Source organism: Ursus maritimus, unplaced genomic scaffold (assembly GCF_017311325.1).
Source record: "Ursus maritimus isolate PB19 unplaced genomic scaffold, ASM1731132v1 scaffold_26, whole genome shotgun sequence".
Taxonomy (NCBI): domain Eukaryota; kingdom Metazoa; phylum Chordata; class Mammalia; order Carnivora; family Ursidae; genus Ursus; species Ursus maritimus.
In genome coordinates, this window is record NW_024425119.1 from 2,584,546 (window position 1) to 2,612,422 (window position 27,877).

Genomic DNA, 27,877 nt, shown 5'->3' on the forward strand with positions numbered 1-27,877 from the left:
CCAGTTTGTTTCCCAGAGTCCACAGTCTCTCATGGTTCATTCCCCCTTCTGTTTAACCCCCCTTTATTCTTCCCTTCCTTCTCCTACCAATCTTCCTATTTCTTATGTTCCATAAATGAGTAACCACATGATAATTGTCTTTCTCTGCTTGACTTATTTCACTTAGCATAATCTCCTCCAGTCCCATCCATGTTGCTGCAAATGTTGTATAATCGTTCTGTTGGCTGAGTAATATTCCATTGTATATATGGACCACATCTTCTTAATCCAGTCATCTGTTGAAGGGCATCTCGGCTCCTTCCACAATTTAGCTATTGTGGACAATGCTGCTATGAACATTGGGGTGCATATGGCCCTTCTCTTCCCTAAGTCTGTATCTTTGGGGTAAATACCCAGTGGTGCAATTGCTGGATCACAGGGTAGCTCAATTTTTAACTTTTTAAGGGACCTCCACACTGTTTTCCAGAGTGGCTGTACCAACTTGCATTCCCACCAACAGTGTAAGAGGGATCCCCTTTCTCCACATCCTCTCCAACATTTGTTGTTTCCTGCCTTGTCAATTTTTGCCATTCTAACTGGCGTAAGGTGGTATCTCAAGGTGGTTTTGATTTGAATTTCCCTGATGGCTAATGATTTTGAACATTTTTTCATCACATACACTAACTTTAAATTGGCAATATTTCATTTAGGAATTTTTGCATTTATGTTCGTGGTTGAGATAGGCCTAAACTTTTCCTTTTCTGTATTAACTTTGTCAAGTTTTGATATGAAGTTATGCTAATCTTATAAAATATGTTGGTGATTAATTGTTCTTTTTTATTTTCTGGAATTGCTTCTGTAAGACTGAAATTATTTGTTCTTTTTATGTTTATTTAAAAAGTCACCATTATAACTCTCCAGGCTTGAAATTTGTAAGAAAAATTTTATTACTGACTCATTGTTTCAGGTTTTCTTTTTCACATGTAGCTAGTCTTGCTGAATTCCATTATTATTTTGCATTTGTTCATTTAGTCTAAATTTCAAATGTACTGGCAACATATCCTTGTATCTTCTTCATACTTGCAGGACTTGTTACAAGTCCTTTATCACTTCAAAATTTGTTCACTGTGACTTTTTTTTTTCTCTTTTAGTATCACCAAAAGCCAATTTTCTTAATGTTTTCAAAGGACCAATTTTGGGCACTGTGGATCCCTTTTATTTTTTTTATTTGTGTGTGTGTGAGAGAGAGGGAGACAGAGTACACACACACGAGCAGGGGAGGAGAGAGGGAGAAGTAGACTCCCGGCTGAGCAAGGAGCCCCATGTGGAACTAGATCCCAGGACCCTGGGATCATGACCTGAGCTGTAGGCAAACACTTAACTGACTGAGCCACCCAAGTTCCCATGGATCTCTTTTAAAAAGGGTGGGGAGGGGTGCCTGGATGGTTCGGTCATTTAAAGTATCCAACTCTTGATCTCAGCTCAGGGCTTGATCTCAGGGTTATGAGTTCATGCCCCATGCTGGGCTCTCCATGCTGGGCAAGGAGCCTACTTAAAAAAATAAAAAATAAAAAGGATGGGGAAGTTGGTTGTCTATTAGAATCTCCATTTTGGGCTGCCATGGACCTTTTTTCTTCCAAGATGTTCAAGTTTAACAGCTAATATTCAAGTTTAATGGCTGATCAAGTACTTGTATTTTAATTCCCTGTCTATTCATCTCCTGAGATTTTACTTTCTTTCCAACTTATGATACATATTTTATCAACCATCTTCAATTGTTTCTGTGGAACTTATTTTCCCAGCATCTAGTCTGCTGTGTTTACAGACATGTTTTAACTTTCATTCCATACTTCCACTTACAGAATTTTGCTTACTAGTAAAATGTAATTTTCTTTAAGATTGCTTCATTTTCCCAACCATTTTAGTGCCAGACGCTCCCGGTATTCCTACCTCAGATTATACATACAACTAAGTAAGTTTTAAAGCATTTTTGTATTTAAGGCTAGAATGGTACCACAGGCCAGGATTTCCAAATAATTATCTCATTTGTGCTTGGGCTCCAGCCAGGGAAACAGTTTCAAGGTCAAACTGAAACACTCTGTTACTTTTCCACAACCCCAGAGAACACATCCAACTATCTCCATTTGGGTATCTGTTTCATTACATGCCTACCACACAGCATGTTACACAGTTTTAGGTACAGTCACCGAGAGATGAAGGTAATGAAAGCCGAGAAGAAGAAATGAAGAGATATATACCACACTAAACAATGAAGAAATCCTCCACCATTTAAAAATGTGTTCCAGGTCACAGTATGATCTTCAAAAACATGTTTCAAGACACAAAAAAAAAACGCAGGCCAGAGCTGGGATTCAAGTATGCGACTTAACTGCCTCCAGTAACATATTAAGAGAAAGCACAAGGCTTGACAGCGTGCAGTGCCAGCACGGCCAGATGGTTTGCTTAAATCACAAGCTAATAAACTTTTACTCAGAATAAGAAGGAACAAATTATGACTTTACCACAGACCCATTTTCCTTAAGGAAGCAAAGCAATTAGGTGCTTCAGGTGCTGGCCAAGACTGCATCTTCAAGTTTCCCACTGTCTTCTGTTCCCCAACAGAGAGCTTTTTTGTCATTTCCAAGATGCTTATGGAAAATCTTGTTATAGTTTCTTAGGAGGGTAAGAAGCATAAGTCTCCCAAAGGAATGAAACGATTAGAAGAATAAGGGAGTGTACAAAGGAAGATTACCTAGAGGTTAAGCAAAGAAGTCAGATTTTCACTTGAGGAGTCCACTGGTTCTCTTGATTTCAAAGATATTCTAGATTAGCACCCACTCTGTTATACAACTACCAAAAATGTTTTTAAATTTAAAAAAAAGTTGTTTGTTTTTAATTTAAAAGCTCCTGAGCTGAGGAGCATTTCTGAAGTACCAGTGAAAACTTACACACACACACACACACACACACACACACACACATATATATATATATACCTTCTACCATCCTCTCCCAACAAACTCCTTTAGGCATCACACAATCACTACTACTGCAAATTTAAATTTACAGAATTTCTAAAACAGATGTATGCTAGTATCTACACTAGAAATATTCTCTTTTCCCATTATGCTCTTTTTGTCAATGCATGGTAATTCTTTGACAAGATATACACCAATAGTACATTATTTTATGAATAGGGACTAGCTATAGCTATCGTAACAATAAGAATAATGAAAGCAGCAGCAGCAGCAATTACTTTGTCTGAACACTTTGAAGTGTTCAAACCTCTTTACAGATATCGTTTCATTAAATGCTCACAATAATCCATGAAGCTAGATATTAGGTATTATTATTATCTCACTTTTGTAGAAGACAATACAGGTTTGGAGAGTTTAAGTGCCTTTTTCAAGGTCGTAATAGCTAGAGGGGATAGAACCAGGATTCCAACCTAGGCAGTTGAACCCTACTGTATTCAGTTAATGGTGTTTTGCTACAATGTATCAGCGTTCCACAACAGCTTTCCACAATTATATCTAATAAATCACTCTGCAGAGTGTTCCCATCCCCAGTTTTATATCTTCCCCTCCTTCCTTTCTCCCCCTTCTTTCCTACCCCTTAAATATTTAATTCCCACCTTGTGCCAGGTACTGTGTGTTAGGCATGAAGATATAACAGAAAACAAAACAGACATATTTCTCTATAGCTCTTGAGCTTTGATTCCATACAGAGATGTCATTAATAAAATTCATAAATATTTAATTATAAACTGTGTACAGTGTTGTGTAGAAGGTACATAATCCCATGACAGTAAGTAACATGAGGCTTTGATTTATGTTTTGGGGGCCTAGAGTTTGCCCAAGAGAGTAAGGAGCAGATGGGGAGGAGAATGGCATTCCAGCTTGTATAGTAGCCCTAAAGTAGGAAAGCAGAGAGAGAAGAATAAAAGATACAAGCCCTGAGAACAAGCAGAAGGGTGCAAATGTGGTAGGAGAGGGAGAAAGGGGCTAGATGTAGAAGGATCTAGTAGGCCATATGAGGGATTTTGGCTTTTATCCCAAATACAACAGAAACGTACTAAAGGGATTGGACTAAGGAGAGGAGCAAGAGGATTCAGAATGTGAAAATCATAATTCCTAAAATGATGGAACAAGGTTTCTTTTTTTTTTTTTTTTTTTAAGATTTTATTTATTCGACAGAGATAGAGACAGCCAGCGAGAGAGGGAACACAAGCAGGGGGAGTGGGAGAGGAAGAAGCAGGCTCATAGTGGAGGAGCCTGATGTGGGGCTCGATCCCAGAACGCCGGGATCACGCCCTGAGCCGAAGGCAGACGCTTAACCGCTGTGCCACCCAGGCGCCCCTGGAACAAGGTTTCTAAGCTGAATACAGACAGAAGCAAAGACAGGGAACACAGAAGGAAGGAAAGACAGGGCTAACGGATTAGGATGAAGCCAAAAGAGAAAAAGAAGTTCAAATGATATGGAAAAGAAAGTACAAATGAACAAGAATGCATTTAAAATAACAGGCAATTGTGTTTAGAGAGAAAGATACTGTAATGAGTGAATTTGGAGGCAGTCTAGATTACAAGATTTGGAATGCTAAATATGGGATGAAGAAAGTCAACAGAGACAAAGGTCAAGAAACTGAAAGGATAAGGTAACAAATGAATTATCCATGCAGATTCCCAAGTCAGTGAGATAAAAATCTTCAATGAAAACCTTCAATGCTATCTCAGAATGGCACGAGACCTGAAGAAGTGGGGTTCTCATAAGAATGTGATGGAATAATGGTCTGAAGGTGTAACAGGAAACAAGAAGGGTCCTACCTCTAACCCTATGGTTCAGAAGAAACACATATTTATCACCAGAAAGAGTTGCTGGAAGTTGTCAAAGGAGAGGCCAAATTATACTTCAGGCAAAGAAGGTGAAAGCTGGTTCAAGAAGAAAAAGAGAAAATCAAATACAGCATGATTTCACTCATAGGTGGAATTCAAGAAACAAACAAACAAAAAGAACAAACACACAAAAGAGACAAAGAAACAAACTCTAAAATACAGAGAACAAACTGATGGTTACCAGAGGAGAGGTGGGTGGGCATATGGGTAGAAACAGGGGGATTAAGAGTACATTTACCATGATGAGCACTGAGTAATGTAGAGAATTGTTGAATCACTGTATTATATACCTAGAACTAATATAACACCATATGTTAATTACATGGGGGGCAGGGGAAGAGCAGTGGGAAGAAATTAAGAATATATGTATCAGGGCCTGGCACAGAATAGAAACTCAATAAGTATTTGGTGAATCAGTGAATGAACGAAGACAAATGAATCTGTGAATTTTGGTGACACAGTAGGACAGTGTAGAAGGGGTAAGAAGAGTTAAGAATATGCTGAAGCAAGAAAGTACTGAACAGACAGGGATAATGGTGCAGTACAGATGACTGGTGGCTTATTTTCTGGACAATGTCTGATAAAATCTAGGATGAAAAGCACAGTAAAATTAACTCTACTAAGTTCTTTAAAAAAAGGGTGGGTGCTGTACCATAACTTCAAAATAAAGCAGATGATACCAAAGTAAGAATTAAGAATTATTTTCGTAATGTGTATGACTTATATGATAGCAATGATTTAATTTTCTGTTCTGTTCATTGAAAATAAGATATTGTAAGTGATTCCTGAAGTAACTATTTGTAACAGATACCACTGAATTTAACAGTATATTAAACTTAGGAATTGTGAGGTACTACTGCTTTTACTCCTGACCTTATGAAGAACCCAAACATGAGTAGGAGTCACATAGCACTGAAAAAGAAATGAAAGAAAACACATTTCACCAATTCAACTTTGGGAGTCATTAGATTTCTTCACTTTTTAAATAGTGTTGCATTTCTCTAATCAGTTAACACTGTCAAAGGTTTGTGAGTGTGAATAAAATCAGCAAATGATACTTTAAATAATTAATGTGCTCCACTGGTGAGGAATTTACAAAATGTTTTTACTATCTCTCAAAATACAGCTCACATTCCCATAGGACACCTAATGATGCTAGGTATTTCTATAAAAGCATATGGTTTGTAAGAATCCACAGTTAAGACTGACTTGTAGAAGAGATAAAGACACTGACTGGCTGTGTTTCTTCATCAGCAACTGCCTTTAAGCTTCTAGTAATATTGTGCTGTGGTAAGAAATCTTTAGCGGAACATAAATTTTTTTATCGAAGTATAATTGACATACAATATCCTTTCAGTTTCAGGTGTACAACCTGGTGATTCAATATGTTTATACATTATTGAAATGATCTCCACAATATGTCTAGTTACCATCTGTCACCACACAAATATAAAGTCATTAAAATATTACTGACTATATTCCATATGCTGTATATTACATCCCCATGACTAATTTATTTTATAACTGGACGTTTGTACCTCTTAATCCCCTTTACCTATTTCCCCCACTCCCTAATTCCTCCCTACTCTAATAACCAATAGTTTGTCCTCTGTATCTGTGAGTCTGTTTCCGTTTTATTTGATCATTTGTTATTTTTCTTTATATTCCACAGATAAGTGAAATCATACAATATTTGTCTTTCTCTGACTTATTTCACATAGCCTAATACCCTCTAGGTCCACCTATGTAGTTGCAAATGGCAAGATTTCATTGTTTTTAAAAAATTTAAAAGAGTGGAAACACAACAATGTGAAAGAAATGCTTTTTTCTACCCCCCCCCACCCCAAGCCATCTCAATTTTTCTTTTTGCTTTATCAACCCAGATGGCTGGGGTAGATAAATCCTATAATAAGCCCTCATCATTCCTAAGTGGAGCTTTAAAAATCCTACATCAATAAAATGTGGATGCACATTTTCAAAGCAAAGCAAATGTCCCCTGCTGCTACGAATCTTCTCATTTGTGTCACTGAGGTTGGAAAGCGGCTTTAAGAAGAGCTAATGTTTATCTCACTGCTGATTCCACTTAGGTGATTTTTTCATAACAAAGCATCAAAACTAAAAATCTGACTTAAAGCACTCAAAACTATTTTTTTTCAGATGACTGTTACTTGATTAATGTCTCCTATAATTTGCTTACTTCAGCAACCAAGAGTTCACACCAGAATCAAGTAAAACAAAAATTAATAATTGCCTGGGTTCACATAGACTCCATGGCTCTTCTCTACTCCTGGAAGAAAAAAGGATAGAAATAATCTAAGTAACGTCACATTTGCTTTCTCCAGCAGCAGTAACAAAGACGTGGCGACCATCATTTTACACTCTTCTGCATCTGGGTCTGAGACCTCCTTATATCTCATTAGAGTTTGTGACAAATGAGTAATTCAGGAAAATATAAATACAGTTGGAAAGACAAGACTTTCCCTTGAACTTTCAGCTCTGTAAATTCTCTTCCGAAAAAAAATTTTTTTTTTCTGCATTACTAGGAAGTAAAGACAACAGGCTAAAGTACATGCTAGGAGGGCTGTATACGCTGTCTTGCTTCTGAAAAGAAATTTCCTTCATAGCTGAAATCATTTGGCCATTTCACATGGAGAAAACATTAATTCCTTTTCATCACAGAAAACAGCAATCCCTCACTAGCATAAAGTCACCAACAGAGACCAGAGCATTTAGGGCTTGAGCCCTTTTTCTCAGATTAAATAACCAATTTGAATAAAACAGCTTCATACTCTTTCCTTAAGTTTACAAGAATAAAAGTTTACTGACATTTTTAATGAAAAATTTTAATCCTTCTCATTTGCATTGCTGGAAAAAAGTCAAACAGCTACCTAGAAGTAAACAGAGTGATATTTCATCAATTGCAGATACGTTTTGTGGAGAAAACATAATTATTTCAATATAACCCCTGGAAAATGTTTACCAAAAAAAAAAAAAATACTGGCAAATGAAATGACAGTTACATGAAAATCAAAAATTTATCAAAATTTTACTATTAATTAAAGAAGAAAAATAAAAGGGTGGGATTTAATGTCTGGCAACCCAAAGATCCCAAAAAAGAACTCATAAGCATCACATAAATGTGTATGTACACACACAATTATTCTGGCCATAATAATCATGTTCAACATTTGTATACTGTCTTTATAGGCTACCAAAACAGTTGTGGGGGCTAATAAATTACTTCATTCCACTACAGAGGCTTAGAAAGATTATGAGCCTTACCCTAAATCACGGCTACTGAACAGCAGAGCTAGAATCCACATCACTTGACTTCTGGTTCATTGCACTTTACACTAGCCCGTATTACCTCTTTATTCATTCTTTAAAGCGGGTGGAGATAAGAGGAGGGGACAAATGAGTGCCAAAATAGAGCATGGGCCATGCCACACACAAAAACCAACTGTTGTCGTAGGGTAAATACTGCTGTGAATATTTCTCTAGGAAAATATGTTTTATTGAAAACATCCAGGAAGGTGCAGCCAAGGAGAACATAAACTGCATATAAAAATCAGTGGGAAACCATCTGGCTTTCATGACTTCACCTTCAGCGGTATCTTGGATGACTGCCTCTATCGTCAATAACTTGGTTTATCAAACTTCTCAGTAGGAGATAACAGAATAAGGGCCAAACACCCCAAGAACTCATTACAAGCAAACTAAATATCATCTGCTACAGATCTGCCACAGAGATTTCAGAAGTGCTTCCCAGTGCAGTAGTGGTTATACAGTTTAGTCAGAAGTACAAAAACATGTCTACTTTGAAAACCAGTATCTATGGGTTCTGGCACTCATCTCTCATTCAATTTTGGGGTATGCCAAGGTATTGTTTCTTTTCCACTGCAGTTAATTTTTCATTTGATTATAGCTTTGGAAAACACAGATGTGGTCCTTTTGTTGAATGAAAAGGAAAAACCAAGCCAAAATTTAGAAGCAGATATAATCATGTACTCTTTTATCAAAAATTTTTCAAGAGCAAAAAACTATAATAAAAAAGGCAAACCCAAATGCATTACTTTAAGAACTACTGTTATAAACCACTCATGTGTAAAAAGGGTTTTTTGTTTTGTTTTGGGTTTGGGTTTTTTTGGTCATACCATCGCATGTGGTTATTTCCTGGGAGCTCCAGTTTCCCTTCAGAATTTCTTCACTTGTTGTCTACTGACCCCATCTGGCAAAATTATAGAGGAAGTTATTATAGTGCCTAAAGCTTCTGCTAAGTCAACCCTTTTGTTATATGTAAGTAGAAGTTTTAAGAGAAAAAAAGAAAACAGAAGATCAGGGCAAAATAATCTAAGGATTCTTAGCTTTATTCTTCTATAATACAGAGCATGAGAGAGAAAACATTGCAATTTAGACAAGGTCATGCCACTGACTTGTAATAATTTTAAATTCTAGGCCAAGCCCTACTCTCACTTCACACCACATATAAAACCTCCGTATTTTTACTGCCCCATTATTTATAAAGTTTCCTGTCTTCTTTTTCAAGTATACTACACATAACTCCATCAAATGAGCATCTTTCAGGGCGATCAGTATTTTAAATGAAAGAAGTCATGTTGCTGCCTTTTCATTGTTATTCTTCAAGATGTTTGTTATTATTTTGATTTTTTATTGGAAGAGTTTATTAAAACTCTGAGATCTTTTCTTTGTTGAATACAATGATGAAGTAATTATTTCAAAATCGTATCCAGCTTTACTGGATGAATAACATTTTAAACAGTACAAGGTAGTTTAAATTTCAAGTAGAGAGAATGAGAGATGTCTGTTTAAACCATGCAAACTGGACTTGAGACTACAGGTTTTAGCTGTCTGTCATTCCACTATCAATATTCAGAAAGTGATTCTTTACTAAAGGAAATAAAAATTACCAGGAGAAACTGAAGGAGAGTTTTAAAAACACACTGAGAGCTCCACTTTCTTCACTATTTGACTTCTTCCACATTTGGAAAAGTGGCTACAACATTAATATGAAGTTTCAATTCTTCTTTTGAACATTCATCCTCTGAGACATTTGAGTTTTTAGATCTACTGTTATTTGAACATACCTGGGTAATTTCCATTAATAAGTGGATTGAAATGCAGAATAATATTGGGTTGCCATTGCTACAGACTATATCATTCCTTTAACTTAAAGCCCATTTCATACATCTTTCTAAGATCAAAAGAAGGAGAAGTCTAAACATGGAGATTTCTGCTGTGGCAGGGTATAGCCATTTAACTTCTTCTTTCAACAAGCCAGAGATGGCAGAATTCTCTTTGAAGTGGCAGCCCTGTTGGCCTTTGAAGTCCCTTGTCAATTGCAGAATGGCTCTGGTGGGGTTTGTTTTGTAGCCAGCTGTCACCATGAAGGCAGACATGACGTATTTCCAGCAGTCTCACTTCAGGGTCTGTCAAGTGACTGATTTCATAACCAGTCACCATAACAAAGGAGATTCAAACTCATTGACATTAGAGCAAGAGTCCACAATGAAACTTACTAAGTTCCTCTTGACGGAGCTTGATTTAAATACTGGAATGATTACACAATGGCAAAGAGAAAATGATTGAATTTAACTGTCACCATCTCAGATTCTTGGAATATTAAAAATGCACTTTCCCCATGCTTACCAATAGAATGTTTCATAATAACATCTTTTTTAAAGTATCTTTGAACAAAGTACCTTCAATCTTTGCACTAACCAAAAATGATGACTTCTGCAGAAATTGGCAATCTGTTTTAAAAGCACAGTTCATGCTGCTAATTTACAAGTGGATTTTCTTCTAAGACTGAATGATTCCATGTAGTTCTGAGAAACATGTTTGTATTTATAATACTTTTAGATCGCTCAGCTACTCACCTCAAAAATCCCCATCACTACCAACATAGAAATCAGTTTAAGGCATAAAAGGATAAATAGTGAAAAAAATGATATGTTAAGAAACCTCTATAAACTATAAATATAGCCCATTAGAGTACTGTATATAAGGAATCAATCTCAATATTATTAATCTACCTTTAAGACAGGAGAGATGAGACAGATCTTGAAAAACCTAATGTCAAGTTCACCAATAATGATCAGAAGTATAAGTCCCACCAGAAGGAAATAAAGTAGGATCAAAACATTTCCATTCTAATTTGATCATAGTTTACATCTGTTCCGCAGAATGTTTTGAATTTTTACATGTTTTTATGACATGGCTTACTGCTATTTCACAGTTGAAGACTAGGTGGTACAGAACACCACTTTTTGCAGGCTCCTACTATCTGAAAGATCAGCCATGGTGGGACAGAGTGCTGCACATTCACTGCATGAGACATAATAAGTCTTTTTACTTCCCACTGTAAGGACAGGTCAGGGATAATGAGGATTCCTAAATTTTATTTTTCCATTGTAGCTACCACGCTTTAAAATCAAATACTCTTGGGGCGCCTGGGTGGCACAGCGGTTAAGTGTCTGCCTTCGGCTCAGGGCGTGATCCCGGCGTTATGGGATCGAGCCCCACATCAGGCTCTTCCGCTATGAGCCTGTTTCTTCCTCTCCCACTCCCCCTGCTTGTGTTCCCTCTCTCGCTGGCTGTCTCTATCTCTGTCGAATAAATAAATAAAATCTTTAAAAATAAATAAATAAATAAATAAAATACTCTTTACCACAAAAAATAAGCTTTCAAATAATAATATCTAATTCCTTAAATCTATGATTGTGAAATCTTTTTTGAGTTTTTCTGTCAGATGACAAAGTGCTTCATCAAATCCCATGGAGAGGAATTGCAAGAAAGAATAGAAACAATTCAAAATATTTTTGTAATAATTCAACATATTTTTGTAATAATTCAAAATATTTTTTGGTAACTAATGTAAAATTCCTAAAATTGCCATTAAACTTTATATTGTTTAGTAAATAAAGTGATGCTTCTGTTACCAGGAGTGCAAACAGTCAGGAGGTCAGAATAAAATTTTATTCATTCACTCATTAAATATATACTGAATGCCACCATGTACCGGACATGATGGTAGGTACTGAGGATACAACAATAAACAAGACACAATCCCTGCCCTCAAGGAGCTTTCATTCTAATAGAGAAGATGGAAATACTCTCTTAAGGAGACAAACAGTAAATAAGTAATAATAACACAGTGTTGTCAAACAAATAGTACAGAGTGCTGCTGAAAAATACGGGAGAGACATATAACTCAGACTTGAGGGGTAAAAGAAGGTTTTATAGAAGGAGAAGTAGGATTCATCCAGAGGATGGAATAAAGATGAAGACACTGCTTCATTCAGAGGGAACGTGTAGTTCAATAAATGCAAACCAATCCTCATTTTTCTGAAAAAGGACCCAGTGAGTCCCAATGTTCTTCCTCTCTCCAGGAAACATTAATATATCTAAGAATTCAAGTGATTAAATCCTATTATTTATCATGATGATGAGCAGTTAATAGGTAATCAATAAATGTCAGTATCTGAAGCCTTGTAATTATATTAAGAGTAAGATGTTATGTACTTTCAGTGTGTCGTATTTTCTAGTCAGAAGAAAGAGGTACTTTCTCAATTTACGTGCATCTGAGAGTAACTGAAGTTTCTATTTTAGCTCACAGCACATCTCTGAGCTAAAGCCATATATCCAAGTCCCTAGGTGACAACTCCTTCATGAGAAAGAGGGCATAGGTACCTCAAATTTAATACATACATAGCTGAATCTCTACCCTAAACTGCTCCTCCTCCAGTTTTCCCCACAGTTCAACAAACACCACCACCACCGACTTAGCTTTCATGGCAGAAAACATGGCCATCAGCCTTGCCACCTCCCTCTCCCTGATCTTCCACATGCAAAACATCAGTGAATCCTATTGCATCTATCTCCAAATAAATCTCCTTTTATTTTTCTTTTAGTTCTATAGCATAACTATACCATGCTCTTCCCATTGTCAGGGTGCCCACACAGGTGGTTTGCACTGAAGTAAATTTCTTTAAAAAAAAAAAAAAAAACTTTCTTTGTTTATCTGACAGAGAGACAGCCAGCAAGAGAGGGAACACAAGCAGAGGGAGTGGGAGAGGAAGAAGCAGGCTCCCAGTGGAGCAGGGAGCCCGATGCGGGGCTTGATCCCAGGACCTGGGATCATGCCCTGAGCTGAAAGCAGATGCTTAACAACTGAGCCACCCAGGCGCCCCTCCACTGAAGTAAATTTCTTGACATTTCACCAATTCCTATTTACTTTTCATATGTCAATTTAAGTATCAATGTCTTAGAGATGCCTTTCCTGACCATTCATTCTAAATAAGTTCCCCATGTTATACTGTTTTGTAATTCTATACTTTCATTTATTTGCCTGTATCACAATCCTAAAGAATATGTTTATTGTCTGTGATCATGTGATTAATCTCCCTAATATACGAACACCAGGAGGAAAGGGACCATATTTGTTTTTTTCACTAATGTATTCCCAGTTTCTAGTACACAGTAAGCTCTCAATAAGCATTATTGGAATGAAAAACAGAGTAATGGAATAAGTGGTATCTATGCAGCCATTAAACTCTTAACATTAGGGTGGCATATTCTCTCTACGGACAGATACCTCTTCTTGCTTCTATAACTTTTGTACTCCTTTTCCTATACTAATTCCATCACACGTGCTATAAATTGAAGTGTCTAATATTATATGAACATGGGGTAATACACAGACACACACACACAACTATGATATCTCTTGAAAGTGACCTAGTCCTTTACTAACCTAGTCTTTCACCATTACTTCTTAAAGGAATGGTTACTTTTGGCAAATAGGTTTTTAGACCATAGATGTTTCTCCAAAAACAAAAACAAAGGATCAACAACATCAGGAAAGTGCTTGTCTTTATATGTATCGGTACTACAACTCTGTCAGGCTCAGGAGGAAAAACTAAATGTGGTTGCTAAGTACATGTGTGTATATATAAATATCCATCCATCCAACACGCTGTCCAGTACAGTAGCCACTAGCCAGATGTGGCCATTTAAATTTAACTAAAACTAAATAAATGTAGAAATTCAGTTCTTCAGGGGTTCTAGCCACACTTTAAGTGTTCAACACCAGTGTGTGGCTAGGAGCTGCCATACTGAAGAGATATAAAGTATGTCCACTGTGTCAAAGTTCTACTGAAGAGTGCTTCTCTTGAGACTACAGAGGCTTGAGCACAAATAAGCACTTGTGAAGAAAAATGGGTACTCCTAGAATTCACTTTGTATCAAAAGAAAAAGTAACTTCTATTTGGAACTCAAATCCTTTTAATACAGAATGGTACATGGATACCACACCTGGGCACTTGGAGAGTGCATGCAACTGAAATAATGTTTTTAAGGTATTTTCAATACATAGGAAATGTGTGTGTGTGTGTGTGTGTGTGTGTGTGCGCGCGCGCGCGCGCGCGCGTGCGCATCTGAGTGTTTAAGAAGAAAAAGTCATGAATATTCAAACAGGTTATTTCCAATTTAAGATTATGAGAATCAAACACAAAATTTTCCTCATCTTAAATTTTCTCTATCTCCCTACTTCTACGAATGAGGTCTAAGCATAATGTTCTCAAACTCTCATTTTGTTTTAAATTATGCTAACGAAAGTATTATTTTTCCTTCCCTCCCTACTTTCCTTTCTAAAGGAAATCACAGAATACATAACTTTGTAAAACTGAAGGACAGCATTAGGATTGGATTTCACAGCACACATTTGTAGCCATTTACTAAAGCTACTGAAACTATTTTTATGAGGGAAACCTAAAAGAAAATTGGAAAGTAACGGACAGACTAAGATCCTGCATTGACCTAAGACAGACTCTCAGAAAAGGAATAACCCAATGATAAGAATGATACCCATCTGACTGACCTATTGTTGGCTGTGGTATTCCCGGCTGATGCAGATACTATACATTGTAGGCCGGAAAATGGCAGGGAAGAAGATTTTCTTACGTCACAAGGATTAAAACTTAATATATGAAAATGGGAACTTTTAACAAAAAGCAGGTTATCACCAGTACTGAATTGACCAGGTGGGGTCTGTAGATAACTAAGTTTCTCTGGGGCCTTTTGCTGATCAGAGCAACCCCTTCCCTCGGACCTATCAAGAGCCACAGTAGTAACAACAGAAGCTCAGTAGTAGCTAAGCTTTACTGGGTGCTTACTATATGCCAACTCTGTTATAAGTGCTTTGTACATATAACCTCTCTTTAGTGTGGCAGTTATGGTAAGTATCTTTGACAGCTTAGGGAACTGACACAGGAGTAACTATGATTTTAACTTGATATCTATTTTTTTAATATCATAAGTTTAAAGAGTTGCAAAGAATGTGATTTCTTAGGTATTTTAAATTTGTTTTTAAAAAATAATGCATCACTCTTTTTTAAAAAAGAAAGTATCCGATTAAATATAAATACTATGGTGACTTGATATCTACTTTTGTCTATTTAAGAACTGAAAGACAAACTGTTCTTAAGTCATTAAAAATTTTACATGTTCCTTTTTCTCTTTGATCTGGTGTTTCTGTTCCATTTCTTCCTAAAATTTATACTGATGTAATTTATTTTATGCTAGACTGTTTGTATAGATTCTCTCTCGTACTTTTCTGCATCAAAGATACGTACATAAATTTAAATTTCATATTTACAAAATTTCCTGTGGTCATAACTCCATTAAAAAATTATTTCAAATTGATTGATCATTACAATTATTAATAACATACATCAATCGAAGCTAATATACATATGTGATATTTTGAAAGAATACTATTAAATGTGAAAAGTAAAATTTTATTAAAAATGTATCTTACCATTAAACATATTTATCTTAATGAAATTTAAGGGATTTTTATTTTATTAGTTTAGATATTCCTTGATGAATATTACTTATTCAGGGTTCAGTATCAATTCTAGTGTATGCTTCCCTTTCATAGGTGTAAGCACTAAAAAACCTTTATATAAATAAATAGGAATGGAAGGAGCTTTGTTATAGCAATATATCTCAATTTTTTGCACTCCTTCAGAATTACAGGCCCAAGGTCACACAGTAGCCTATTATTAAAAATTATTTATAATTATCTACCAGCTGTCAACTTAACTGGGTTATCCTTCAATTCTATTGAAAACAAAGAATTATAAACAATCTGACTTTTCTGATCCATCTTCTTAACACCAATATTTGGAATTACCTGTTTTAACTGTCCCAGAGGGTTGTTTTTTTTTTTTTTCTCCCTAGAGGAATATAAAATACTAAGATTCAGGAGAGGTGTGCCTATTGCACAGTGAGGGATGCATACTGTGAAAAGGGAAGTAAAAAAAGAGAACCTGCTCATCCTAGGGGACTTCTGAGGCAGATCAATTTGAAGAAAAAGTATGTTTAGAACCCGTGCCCCTGGACCCTTTTGGAAAATGTTCGTGCCATCTCTGGGTATATGTGTACCTCAATCTGAAGACCTCTGGCCTAGGCTACTCTGATAACTCACCCAATCTTCTTGCTTCCACTCTTAGCCTTGTGGAATCCATTTTCCAACTAGTAGCAGACAGTCTTTTAAAAACACTATCAGCGGATGTCATGCATTGATTAAACCTCTTTAATGGCTTCCACCATTCTTAAAAAACCACAAACTTCTGGCTACCCCTTACGTAAGGACTGCATGCCTTGCACTGCTCCCACCCCCCAAGTCATACCAGTCGTCCTCACACATGTCCAGTTCTTTCCACCTTACTGCCGTCACAAACACTGATTCCTCCCCACTCTTCAACATGGCAGGCTTCTCACCCTTCAAGACCCAGGTTAAATGTTACTTTCTCAGAGGACCCTCTCTGAGCACTCAATCAAAAATAAGTTCTAACCTCTCCAAATTTCACCAAATTATTGTCTATTACAGAAAACCCGTTTCTATGCTTTATAGCACTTTGTGTTAACTTGTAATTAAATGGGTTTTTTGTTGGATTAGTGTCTGTGTCCCTCTGCAGACTATAAGGTCTCTTAGGGGGGAGATCACAGTTGCTTTATTTATCATGATATATTACCCCAGACTACCACAGCACCACTGGATACTCAATAAAGTTCTGCTGAATGAATGAACGAGCAAGCAAACTCATGAAAAAAAAATTGTTATTTTCTTAAAATGTTTCAACAGTTTTCCACTGCCTTGAACATAAAATTAAATGCTGGAGCACAACATGAGACTAAACACACTTCAGCTTGATCAGATTGTATGTACTTCCCCCTCCCTCCATAGATCGTACCATACATATTTATCCTGAACTATAGCTACTAACCACTATTTAAAGTTTCCCGGATGCTTCCAGCTTTCACATATGCTGATCCCTCTACATAGAATATGGTGAATAACCTTCCACCTCCTTTTTGCTTAGTATTTTCTCTTTAAGACTCTGCTCATGCATTAGTCATCTCCTCCAGGAAGCCTTCTATGCACCTCTCCAATCTGAATTACATGCCTGCCCCTCCTCTTCTACTCTTAAAGCTCTCTATGCAGATCACTACCACGGTACTTATCAAACTGAACCATAATTAGAGGTTCATTCTTCAGTCTTTCCAAATAAACGATGAATTTCTTGAGGCAGAGGCTATCTTTATTACCTTTCTATTTCCAGGGCCTAGTGTAATATCTGGAAAACTACAAGGTATTCAATAAAATGTTTGCAGAAAGGGTAGCATTAGTAAAAAAGGTCATTATTTTAGTTTCTGAGCATTATTGCCATTTAATTCAACAAATGAGAAATATAACTTACTATAAATGTTCAGACCAGTACAGGACTATATTTATATGGCCAAAGAATAAACTGTCAACTCTGGGAACAGCTAAAAGTAAGAAGGCCATGGGAAGGAATGAAGAGTACAATTATAGTTTTATTAGCACACATCATCTTCTACAGGCTACCCAATTACTGGTGATGCTTCAGTAGTGGTGACTTGTTCTGTCTGAGAAAGTACTTGGGTATCATGGTGATAAATGCTGTATAACTGACTGGGTAGATTCGCAGCCAATAGAGAATTTAATAAATCTTTAAGAAAGAAAAAAGATGGGACACTTGGCAGTTGCCAGTTGTAGTCTGGACCCCACTCACTTGTGCACCTCGCTCCATTTCCTCCACGAATGTGTCTGACAAACCAGACGTGGCTGAGGATAAGGAATTTGATTAAGCTGAAATTGAAGAAGATAGAAACACAAGAAAAAATCCACTGCCTTCAAAAGTAACAATGGAACAGGAGAAGCGAACAAGCGAAATCATAATGAAGCATGTGCCACCAATATGCCCTGTATGTTTCCTTAGCACCGCCTTATTTCACTTTTTTTTTAGCTATTTAACTTTGTGAGACACAAAGAGGCTGGATCAAATTTAAATGACTCTACTGCCCATTTTCACAATCAAGAATCAAGAACTATTGACAGTGAAGGCCAAGCCTGGCTTAGCTCTCCCATCTGCCTGTCTGGCTGGCAGGGAAGGAAAAGAACTTGAATGTTGAAGGAAGAAGCAGGGTACTCTGTGAGATTCAGAGTAAAAACCAAGTGGGTCCAACGTGTACTGCTGGGCTATAAAATGCCATTTAATCAGAGTGCCGTTTTTTGTTCTTCAAGTGACTTTAATTATTGGAATGCACAATATTTAATACGCAAATATCTGGGAAAAAATTTTAGGATGTAATCCTAAAAAATGCTCATTGATCTATAACTCTCTGCAAATCATAGGTAAAACCTTATGATCTTCTAGGCCGAAATTTACACTTAACATACAAGCCAAGTAACATCAAAATGGCAATTAAAAAAATGAGTACCACTACTAAAAATGAGCTTTTAAAAATAAAAGTCAGAATGCATGTGTAAATTTTAGTTATATTCAGAGGATATATCTTTATCACTGCTCAAAACATTAAGAAATACTCCTTAGGAACAGATATAAATCCAGCTTATTGAGCCACAAGAAAATGTCTTATTACTTTAGAGGCATTTTTTAAAACTTTAGTTAACAATGTAGCTGCAAAAGGCTTCCTCAAAAAATAAACTTACTCTTAGTGAAGATATTTAAAACATTCATCTCAAGTTAAAAACAAAAGGCATTTCAGAAATTTAAGTTTTTAGGAGCACTGCTGAACTAAAGATATTGCTCCCTATCTCCTCATAATTCTGAGACTTAAGAAAACAGGTTTTACTCTAGTCTCATTTTAAGAAAATGGACTTTCACATTCAACAAAACACAAAACCTGCTAAAACTTGAGCAGAGACAAGTTTCAAAAGAAGAAAATCCATGTAGAAAAGCACAAAGCAAAAGTAAAAGGAGCCCTTGGGTTCCCCCCATGGGATTAACTCACTTTCATCTCTCCATTTGCCAACACAGTTTAGGACATCTTCCTTTGTGCGATCATTATACAACTTCTTCATATTTTGGGTATGGGCTCGATATGGAGCAGCATGTATTGGGGATAAAGAAACTATAAGGGGATCCTATAAGAAGAAATTTTTTCCTTTGCGAGTTTTCCCCTCTCAAACTTTAGAAGGTTCTGTATTTTATTTTGGTTAAGAGAGATTATTCCCAAACAATTTTGCTTTGCTCTTTAAGAAATCAAGAGATACAGATATCCTCCTTCTAACAGAGGGAGTTATTTCTTCTCAGAGGCTAAATTTAGTTAGAGACAGATAATTTCTGGACCTGAGTAAGATAATAAGAATAACGTCCCTAGCCAAAAAAAGCTTTACCATTTAAGATATTTCAAGTGAATATTTGCAGATTAGCTTGGTATATACAATTAATACATATAAGTAAAATTAACAGTGGAGTCAGAAGACAGAAAAAGATAAAAATAAGAACAGAAGATGACAGCAGGAGGGGACAGTGGATAAAGGTCACATGGCCTCAGAAATACAAACATAAAAGCGGCTTCTTCATACCTTAAACCACTTAGAGCCCAAATGACTGGTCTCATGCAATATTTCACTCAACAGCTTCAGATAGGCAGTGAGTAGCAGAATGGTGGAAAAAAAGATAAACAGGAAAGAGAGAAAGAAAAAAAGCATGCAATTAAAAGCAAATTATATATAGCCACTTTGGAAGACAGTTTCACAGTTTCTTATAAAGCTAAATATAGTCTTACCATAAAATCCAGCAATTCTCAGGTATTTAACTAAATGAGCTGATAATTTATGTCCATACAAAAACCTCCACATAAGTGTTCATAGAAGCTTTATCCATAATTGCCAAACATTGGAATTAATCAAGATGTTCTTCAATAGGTGAAGGAATAAACAAATTGTGTCATGTCTATACAATGGAATATTATTCAGAAGTAAAACAAAATGAGCTATCAGGCCACAAAAAGACATGGAAGAACCACAAACGCAAGGCTAAATAGAAGAAACCAGTCAGAAAAGGCTACATACTGTGTGATTCCACCTACATGACATTCTAGAAAAGGAAAAACAATGGAGACAGGAAAAAGACCAAGGATTGGGGAGCTGAAGGAAGGATGAACAGGTGGAGCACAGAGGATCTTTGGGGCAGTGAAACTATTCTGTACGATACTGTAATGGTGAATACATGACATTGTACATTTGGCAAAACCCATAGAACTGTATGAGATGAAGAGTGAACCAAAATGTAAGCTATGAACCAGTTAATAATGTATCAATATTGGCTCATCAATTCTAATAAATCTATCATACCAATGCTGAGATGGAGAAAGGAAAATATGGGAATTTCATGTACTTTCTGCTCAACTTTTCTGTAAACTAAAAAACAAAACAAAAAACCCCAAAAACCTGATCTAAAATAAGTCTATTATAAATAAATAATACATAAACACATAAATATATAAAAATCTACCCCCGAAAAAGCAAATTATAATTAGTTCACACAGTAAGACATTTCAAAAAACACATACTAGCAATTTATATGCCATAATGACATGGTGTATTAATTGCCGACATTTCTACATGATCCCCAATATGTAAGACTTGTCACTAAATAATGATCCCCAAGCAGAAAAAAATCTTTAAAGAAAGAAAAAATGGGGACATTTTGAACATAAAGGTAAGAATATAAAAAAGGTAAAATCAAGATAAAAGAAAATCCTTCTTCACTCTGGATCAATGACTGTCACCATCTCTTCTCTGAAGCTACTACCCAAGCTCTATTTAACTGTGTATCAGGAAATATTCAAATTAGAAGTGGACAAGGCATTTATGTAGGAACAGGGCACTGACAGACTGTGAAAAGTTCCACTTTTCTTCAGTTTGGCTAAAAACTATCAGTTTGTCTTTCTTTCTATACTTCACACTAAAGAAACCATATCCTCATACTAACACAGTTAGGAAGGGACTCCCTTACAGCACACACTACATCTGTCTGCTCTGAAAATGTACCCTTCTTCCTTGCTATGCAACTACCTTAACTCACAAGACCACAGTGGTCTCATCATAGGGGTTTCCCAAAAGATTCAGGTTATCCTCTCATTGAATTTTTTTATGTTTTTAACAGGTATAGTCCTCTAACAAAGAAATGGAAAGGAAAAAATAACTGAAAAAATTAAAATGTCATGAATATCTGTGTAAGGGAGATTTAAAACCTCAAATCACACTCATACTAGGAATTGAGATTAGAGCATTTGCTTGTTAGAACCATTTTTCCCATTCACATTTCCCAATTTTAGTTACCCTTCCTAATAAAAAGTCAAAAGCAAGTGTACCGGGATCTAAGAGACATAGAAGAATATATAAAGCAAACACCACACACAGCAGCAGAACTCTCTAAGAAGTCACTTCAGGGTTGAGACCTGCTGCTCTGGTGCTCTCAAGTGCCACGATAACTATGTCCTTCATACTTGCCATGAACCTTGTTAATACCTTGTTATAACTTTAGCTGCTCTTTTGAACAAGGCAGGGTATAAAATAAATAAACTGTTATTTAAATTTAACATTGTAACTTAGAAATGTTTGTGTTTTCCCAATCAATTTAAAAGCAGGATTGTGACCAGTCCTTGAACAAACAGACAAGCTCCATTTCATCTCACTAGATACATGAGCATATACTACATCCATATATGTGAAATAAATCCCAAATTATTAATGCAGACACTCTTAACATGAGTCATTCTTATGCAACCTTATTTCAATTCTTGTTTAAGCCTAAATACTTACACCTGATGAAGTGCTTCTGAAACCCTATAAACATATGTACAGTTTACCTAAACTATACTGGTTGGGTTTTACCTTTTGTTTAACCAGCAGTGTTGCCAGTAACTGTATAAAATTGCAGACCTGTTTTTCAGCACTGGTCCTGGCTGACTCCTCTTGTGCTAGCACCATTTCTCGCTCTGCAGTTATCTGTACACTTTCTCTTAGTGCTTCTTCCAGCTCTTCAATCCTGTCATCCTTCTTACGGAGACTGTCCTGGAAAATGATGGAAGACTAGGTGAAGTAGACTAATTAGTTAACCCAAGGATAGACTATTTATCAAGAAAGGACTATTTGCTTATTAAGTATTCTTCTCTTCAGAAGTAAATCCAAGCCAGAAAGATATCTTCACAGAGGAAAGAACAAGGGAAGAAAAGAACTATAGTAGGAGGTTGAAGAAGTGTATAATTCAGAGCAAAAGGTCAAGTTAGTTAAGCAAGAGAAATTAGTGATGGATTTGTTCTCTGTAACAGAGAGAATAAAACTGTGTTAAGCAGCATAGGCAGCAAGAGCTTGATTACTTAAAACAAAAGCTGTTTTTGAATTACTTTCTAAACTGGGCTTTAAGCCAGCTTTGATGCAGCATAAGTAAAAAGACTCTATACCAAAACATTCTCTCCCTGCAAAGTTCAGCCTTGATGAAAAAGTTAGGTAAATAGCATGATTTTTCAATTACATTCTTCATATAGACAATTGTTAGCAAACTAATTTAGAAAAAAAATAAATGACAGCATGGTACTGGCACAAAAACAGACACATTGACCAATAGAACAGAATAGAGAACCCAGATATGGACCCACGGCTCTTTGGGCAACTAATCTTTGACAAAGCAGGAAAAAACATCCAGTGGAAAAAACACAGTCTCTTCAATAAATGGTGCTGGGAAAATTGGACAGCTACATGCAAAAGAATGAAACTTGACCACTCTCTCACACCATACACAAAGATAAACTCCAAATGGATGAAAGACCTCGATGTGAGACAGGAATCCATCAAAATCCTAGAGGAGAACATAGGCTGCAACCTCTTTGACATCGGCCACAGCAACTTTTTTCATGACACATCTCCAAAGGCAAGAGAAACAAAAGAAAAACTGAACTTGTGGGACTTCATCAAGATAAAAAGCTTCTGCACAGCCAAGGAAACAGTCAAAAAAACTAAGAGGCAGCCCACGGAATGGGAGAAGATATTTGCAAATGACACTACAGATAAAAGACTAGTATCCAAGATCTACAAAGAACTTCTCAAACTCAATACACGGGAAACAAATAATCAAATCAAAAAATGGGCAGAAGATATGAACAGACACTTTTCCAACGAAGACATACAAATGGCTAACAGACACATAAAAAATGTTCAAAATCATTAGCCATCAGGGAAATTCAAATCAAAACCACCTTGAGATACCAACTTATACCAGTTAGAATGGCAAAAATTGACAAGGCAGGAAACAAGAAATGTTGGAGAGGATGTGGAGAAAGGGGATCCCTCTTACAGTTAGTGAGAATGCAAGTTGGTACAGCCACTTTGGAAAACAGTGTGGAGGTCCCTTAAAAAGTTAAAAATTGAGCTACCCTGTGATCCAGCAATTGAACTACTGGGTATTTACCCCAAAGATACAGACGTAGTGAAGAGAAGGGCCATATGCACCCCAATGTTCATAGCAGCATTGTCCACAATAGCTAAATCGTGGAAGGTGCCGAGATGCCCTTCAGCAGATGACTGGATTAAGAAGATGTGGTCCATATATACAATGGAATATTACTCAGCCATCAGAAAGAACGAATACCCAACATTTGCAGCAACATGGACGGGACTGGAGGAGATTATGCTAAGTGAAATAAGTCAAGCAGAGAAAGACAATTATTATGTGGTTTCACTCATTTATGGAACATAAGAAATAGCAGGGAGATCGGTAGAAGAAGGAGGGGAAGAATGAAGGGGGGGTTAAGAGAAGGGGGAATGAACCATTACAGACTACGGACTCTGGGAAACAAACTGAGGGCTTCAGAGGGGAGGAGGATGGGGGATTGGGATAGGCTGGTGATGGGTATTAAGGAGGGCACGTATTGCACGGAGCACTGGGTGTTAGACGCAAACAATGAATCATGGAACACTACATCAAAAACTAAGGATATACTGTATGGGGACTAACATAACATAATAAAAAATTATTAAAAAAAGAAAATAAATAAATGAAAAAGAAAATGGTTTCCTAATGATTTTAAGACATCAAAGTTTTCTCTTAATCTCATATGAGAAAACTAAAAATGGTAACTGGATATAAGTGATCAGGCTAAGGATGAGTAATTTAGTTAGCCCACTAACCTGAATATTCTAAATAAGCTTAAAAATTAACTCCTGGGAAGGTAAATATGGATTTCTATCAGAAAGACAAAATCCTATAGAATTTTAAGAACATGTAAGAAAGGAAAGATCTTAAAGTAAGAAGGATAAATGAAGCACAGTTCAATCAGTATTAAGAACTAGATTCATCAGGTTCTTATTAAGCATTTCCTCTTTAAATTCTTCTAGAAACAAAAGATTAAAAAGAAAGTGCTTTTTATTAATACAATTAAATTAAAAACAAAAGAACAAGAATTGCTGAAACATTCGCCAACTTTCAGAATACTTGTATCAGTAAAAGATACCAAAAGATTTTATCATTTATCTATGCAACTCTCCTTTAATTAGACTTCAGTTCACTTTTATAAGTGCAAGGCCCAGAGTCCTTTCTAACAACTTTGTCTTCAGAAATCTAGAACTGGAAATCTGTCAAAGGTAAGTCAGATTTTCTTCCCAGCACTGAAAGAATATCTTACTATTTAACATCTTTCATAATAAAAAGTTGACATATCTTTTGTTCTCTCTCATTTTTCTCAATTAAAAAACTGAGATAAAAAAAGAATAATCACATTTTAGTAATGTATGTCATGTTCATTTTTTTTAAGTGTTCATTCTTCTAGGAGAAAATGTTATAAAATACCCTGACTTAGCCCCATAAGTAAGGTTCTGTTTTATACAGGGAAGTTTAGCTGTATCAAAAAATGTTCTTACTTGAAATCTTAATGCTTCCCGGTGGCCTGCCGTGAGCAGCAGAGTGCAGCTTCCAAAGCTGCTGAAGTTACTGTTGAAGGTTTCTAGAACAATGCCAAGCAGAGAGGGACAGGAAATGATGACAAAAGAAGTAAAGGACAAAGTAGTTTCTATCGATTCAAAGAATATGAAATGCAACAGAAGGATTATGTGGAAAGAGACAGATGCAAACGTCAGTGAGTTCAGTCCTCTCAAAATCCCCAATTAATAACTTTATCAGTAGTAACATGGGATTCTGAAATATAGATTGTGGTAAGAAAAATGAAACACGAATGTTTCCCATTATCAATTGCTTCTGAATAACTCAGTATTATGTTTTTGTTCAGTCTGCGATATTCTTTACTCTTACACTGTCTCTGGAGATCTCCTGAGAGGCTTCTGTTATTCTAACCTAAACTGAGGCTGAAAAACTTATCCCAATAACTTCCCAGAACCCATTTCAAACAAACAGGATTATCTGCTTTTCTGCATGGGCTGAAAAATAGCTTTGTGGCTTTATCAGTACAACTTTTTTAGAGAGAGGATACTTAGTAATTTGTCACAATGCAGATAATCAGTGCAGGTTTTCATACGGAAAGTTTCATTAAACCCAGTGCTAAAATCAGAGTCTACCAGATGAGCTCTGTGTACAAGGCCATTTATTTAAGAAAAGTTTTCTGGACTTGATGGTAGCCTGGCTCAAAATCCGTGTCCATAATAAGGACAAAGAACAAAAGTCAAGAAATACCACAAAAAAGGGGCAGAAAACTGTTAAATAATATTTATGAAATACTATAACTTAGATAACTTATAATACAATTTAAAATCAATATAAAATAATGTATGGAACCATATGCTCCAAGAAAGCTGTATTAAATCAGGGTGGTGACAAAGAATGAAGACAGTGAATATTCTCATCACCTTCAACACCAAGACCAACAAAGTCCATAACTACTTAATCCATCTAGTGAGTAAAATGTGGCTCCAGTCTTACTTTCGGAATCTTAGTAGATATCCGCTAAGGTAAACCAAGGAAGTTTCCTTTGTACTGAATTACACACCTCAAATCTGTTTCATTTAATAAAATATTGAGCCAATGCCAAAAATGAATAGAATCTTTTAGTTCTACAACTACTGGAATCCTAAGCACACAGCTAGATCATATTTATAATTATCCTTCTTTGTTCTTACAGTTTCAGTAAAGAGTAAATACATTTTCTATACTTAGACTATAATATGGATATTCTACCTTTTTTTTAAGCTTAGAATACTAGAGAAATGATTTTTAAGTTTGAGAAAGGCCAAAAATGATTGCCCACAAAGGACAAACAAATGGAAGGCACTGGAACTTTTTATGTGAACACAGAGAATCAGAAGACAACTGAAGTAAAGGCCTTCAAAACTCTGAAGGAAAGATGCTTTTTGATCTAGAATTCTATATCCAAATTATCAATCAAATGTAAGGGAAGAATGCAAAGTCTTTAAAATTTACCTCACATCACAGACTCTCTCAGAAAGCTACTAGGGATGTGCTCCATCAAACTTAAGAAGTCAACCTAGAAAGAGGAAGACATGGGACCCAGAAAAAAGGGGATCTACCACAAATGAGTAGTGATGGGAATCTCAAGGGTAACCGTAAGCCTAGAGATTAAAGAGAATTCAGAGGAGAGGATAGAAACTCAAGGAAAGATGTTTCCAAGAAAAAAAGTGGATGAATAGATTACGAGGTTAATAAATAAGGGATCACATATTCTATAATAGTACCAACACTGAGAGGAGAAAGGAATTTGTAAATAAACTGGTGATATGTATACAAATAAATAATAAAACAAATAAAAAAAACCCAAAGCTATTATTACCACCAGGAAAAACTAAAAGTACACTAAAGGAAATGTAATCATAATATACTATGTGCCTGAGACATAATAATGTAAAACTTATATTAGGAAGACAGAAAGAGGGAAGTGTGTGTGGTGACTTGCTTAGAGAGGCTAATTCCTCATCATTCATAATAGGAAGTCAGTAGATAACTAATGTCCAAATAAGAAAAATAAGAAAACAACAGTATAAGAATATCATTTGGAGAGGGGGAAGTAAAAAGCAGAAAAAACAAGCAAAAAAGGTGAAAGCATGCTTGTCTCAGAGGAGCAGAAATCCAGACTAGACAAGAATGAGGTAGAGGACTATCACTGTTTATTAGAAGCCATGTAGTATTATGTCATTTTGTAAATGATATAAATAAGCAATGTTCAGTAAAAAAAATTCAAAATCAAATTTAGAAATGTTGAAAGAAAAGCACATACTGCAAATAAATTAATAAGAATACATGAATTTCTGGAAAAAAATATGTGGTGACTATTTCAGGTATTGATATTCTAAACATAGGGGCTAACTATTTACTGGAAAGAGAATAGACTGGGCAAATATATCTCAAGACAGTGCCAATGGTGAAAAAAATATATGAATTTCAAGTCACTCTCTTCCCTGGTTTTTTATTCAGAAGTTGAATTTTTTTCATGAAAATAATTTGCATAGCAGGTCAAAATTACGAGAAATTCTTTTCCAGTCTTTAGGTAACCATGGAATATTCTAAATAAGTACATTTTTTTAAAAAGACAAAATTTTGCAATAAGTTCTGCAATTATTCTGAAAATACCTAAAGCTTAAATATCCAAATAGCATATGTGTAAGACACAGCACCAAGCCAAGA

At 36.0% G+C, this 27,877-nt stretch overlaps 1 protein-coding gene across 5 annotated transcripts in view; it reads right to left on the reverse strand.

The window, feature by feature from the left end:
- ERC1 (ELKS/RAB6-interacting/CAST family member 1) overlaps nt 1-27,877 on the reverse strand; it is a 555,538-nt gene that overhangs the window by 269,992 nt on the left and 257,669 nt on the right. For all 5 annotated transcript variants that reach the window (XM_040642009.1, XM_040642008.1, XM_040642006.1 and 2 more), the window contains one exon: nt 22,177-22,308. In XM_040642009.1, coding sequence (XP_040497943.1) covers nt 22,177-22,308 — 132 coding nt within the window. The remainder of the gene's footprint in view (nt 1-22,176; nt 22,309-27,877) is intronic.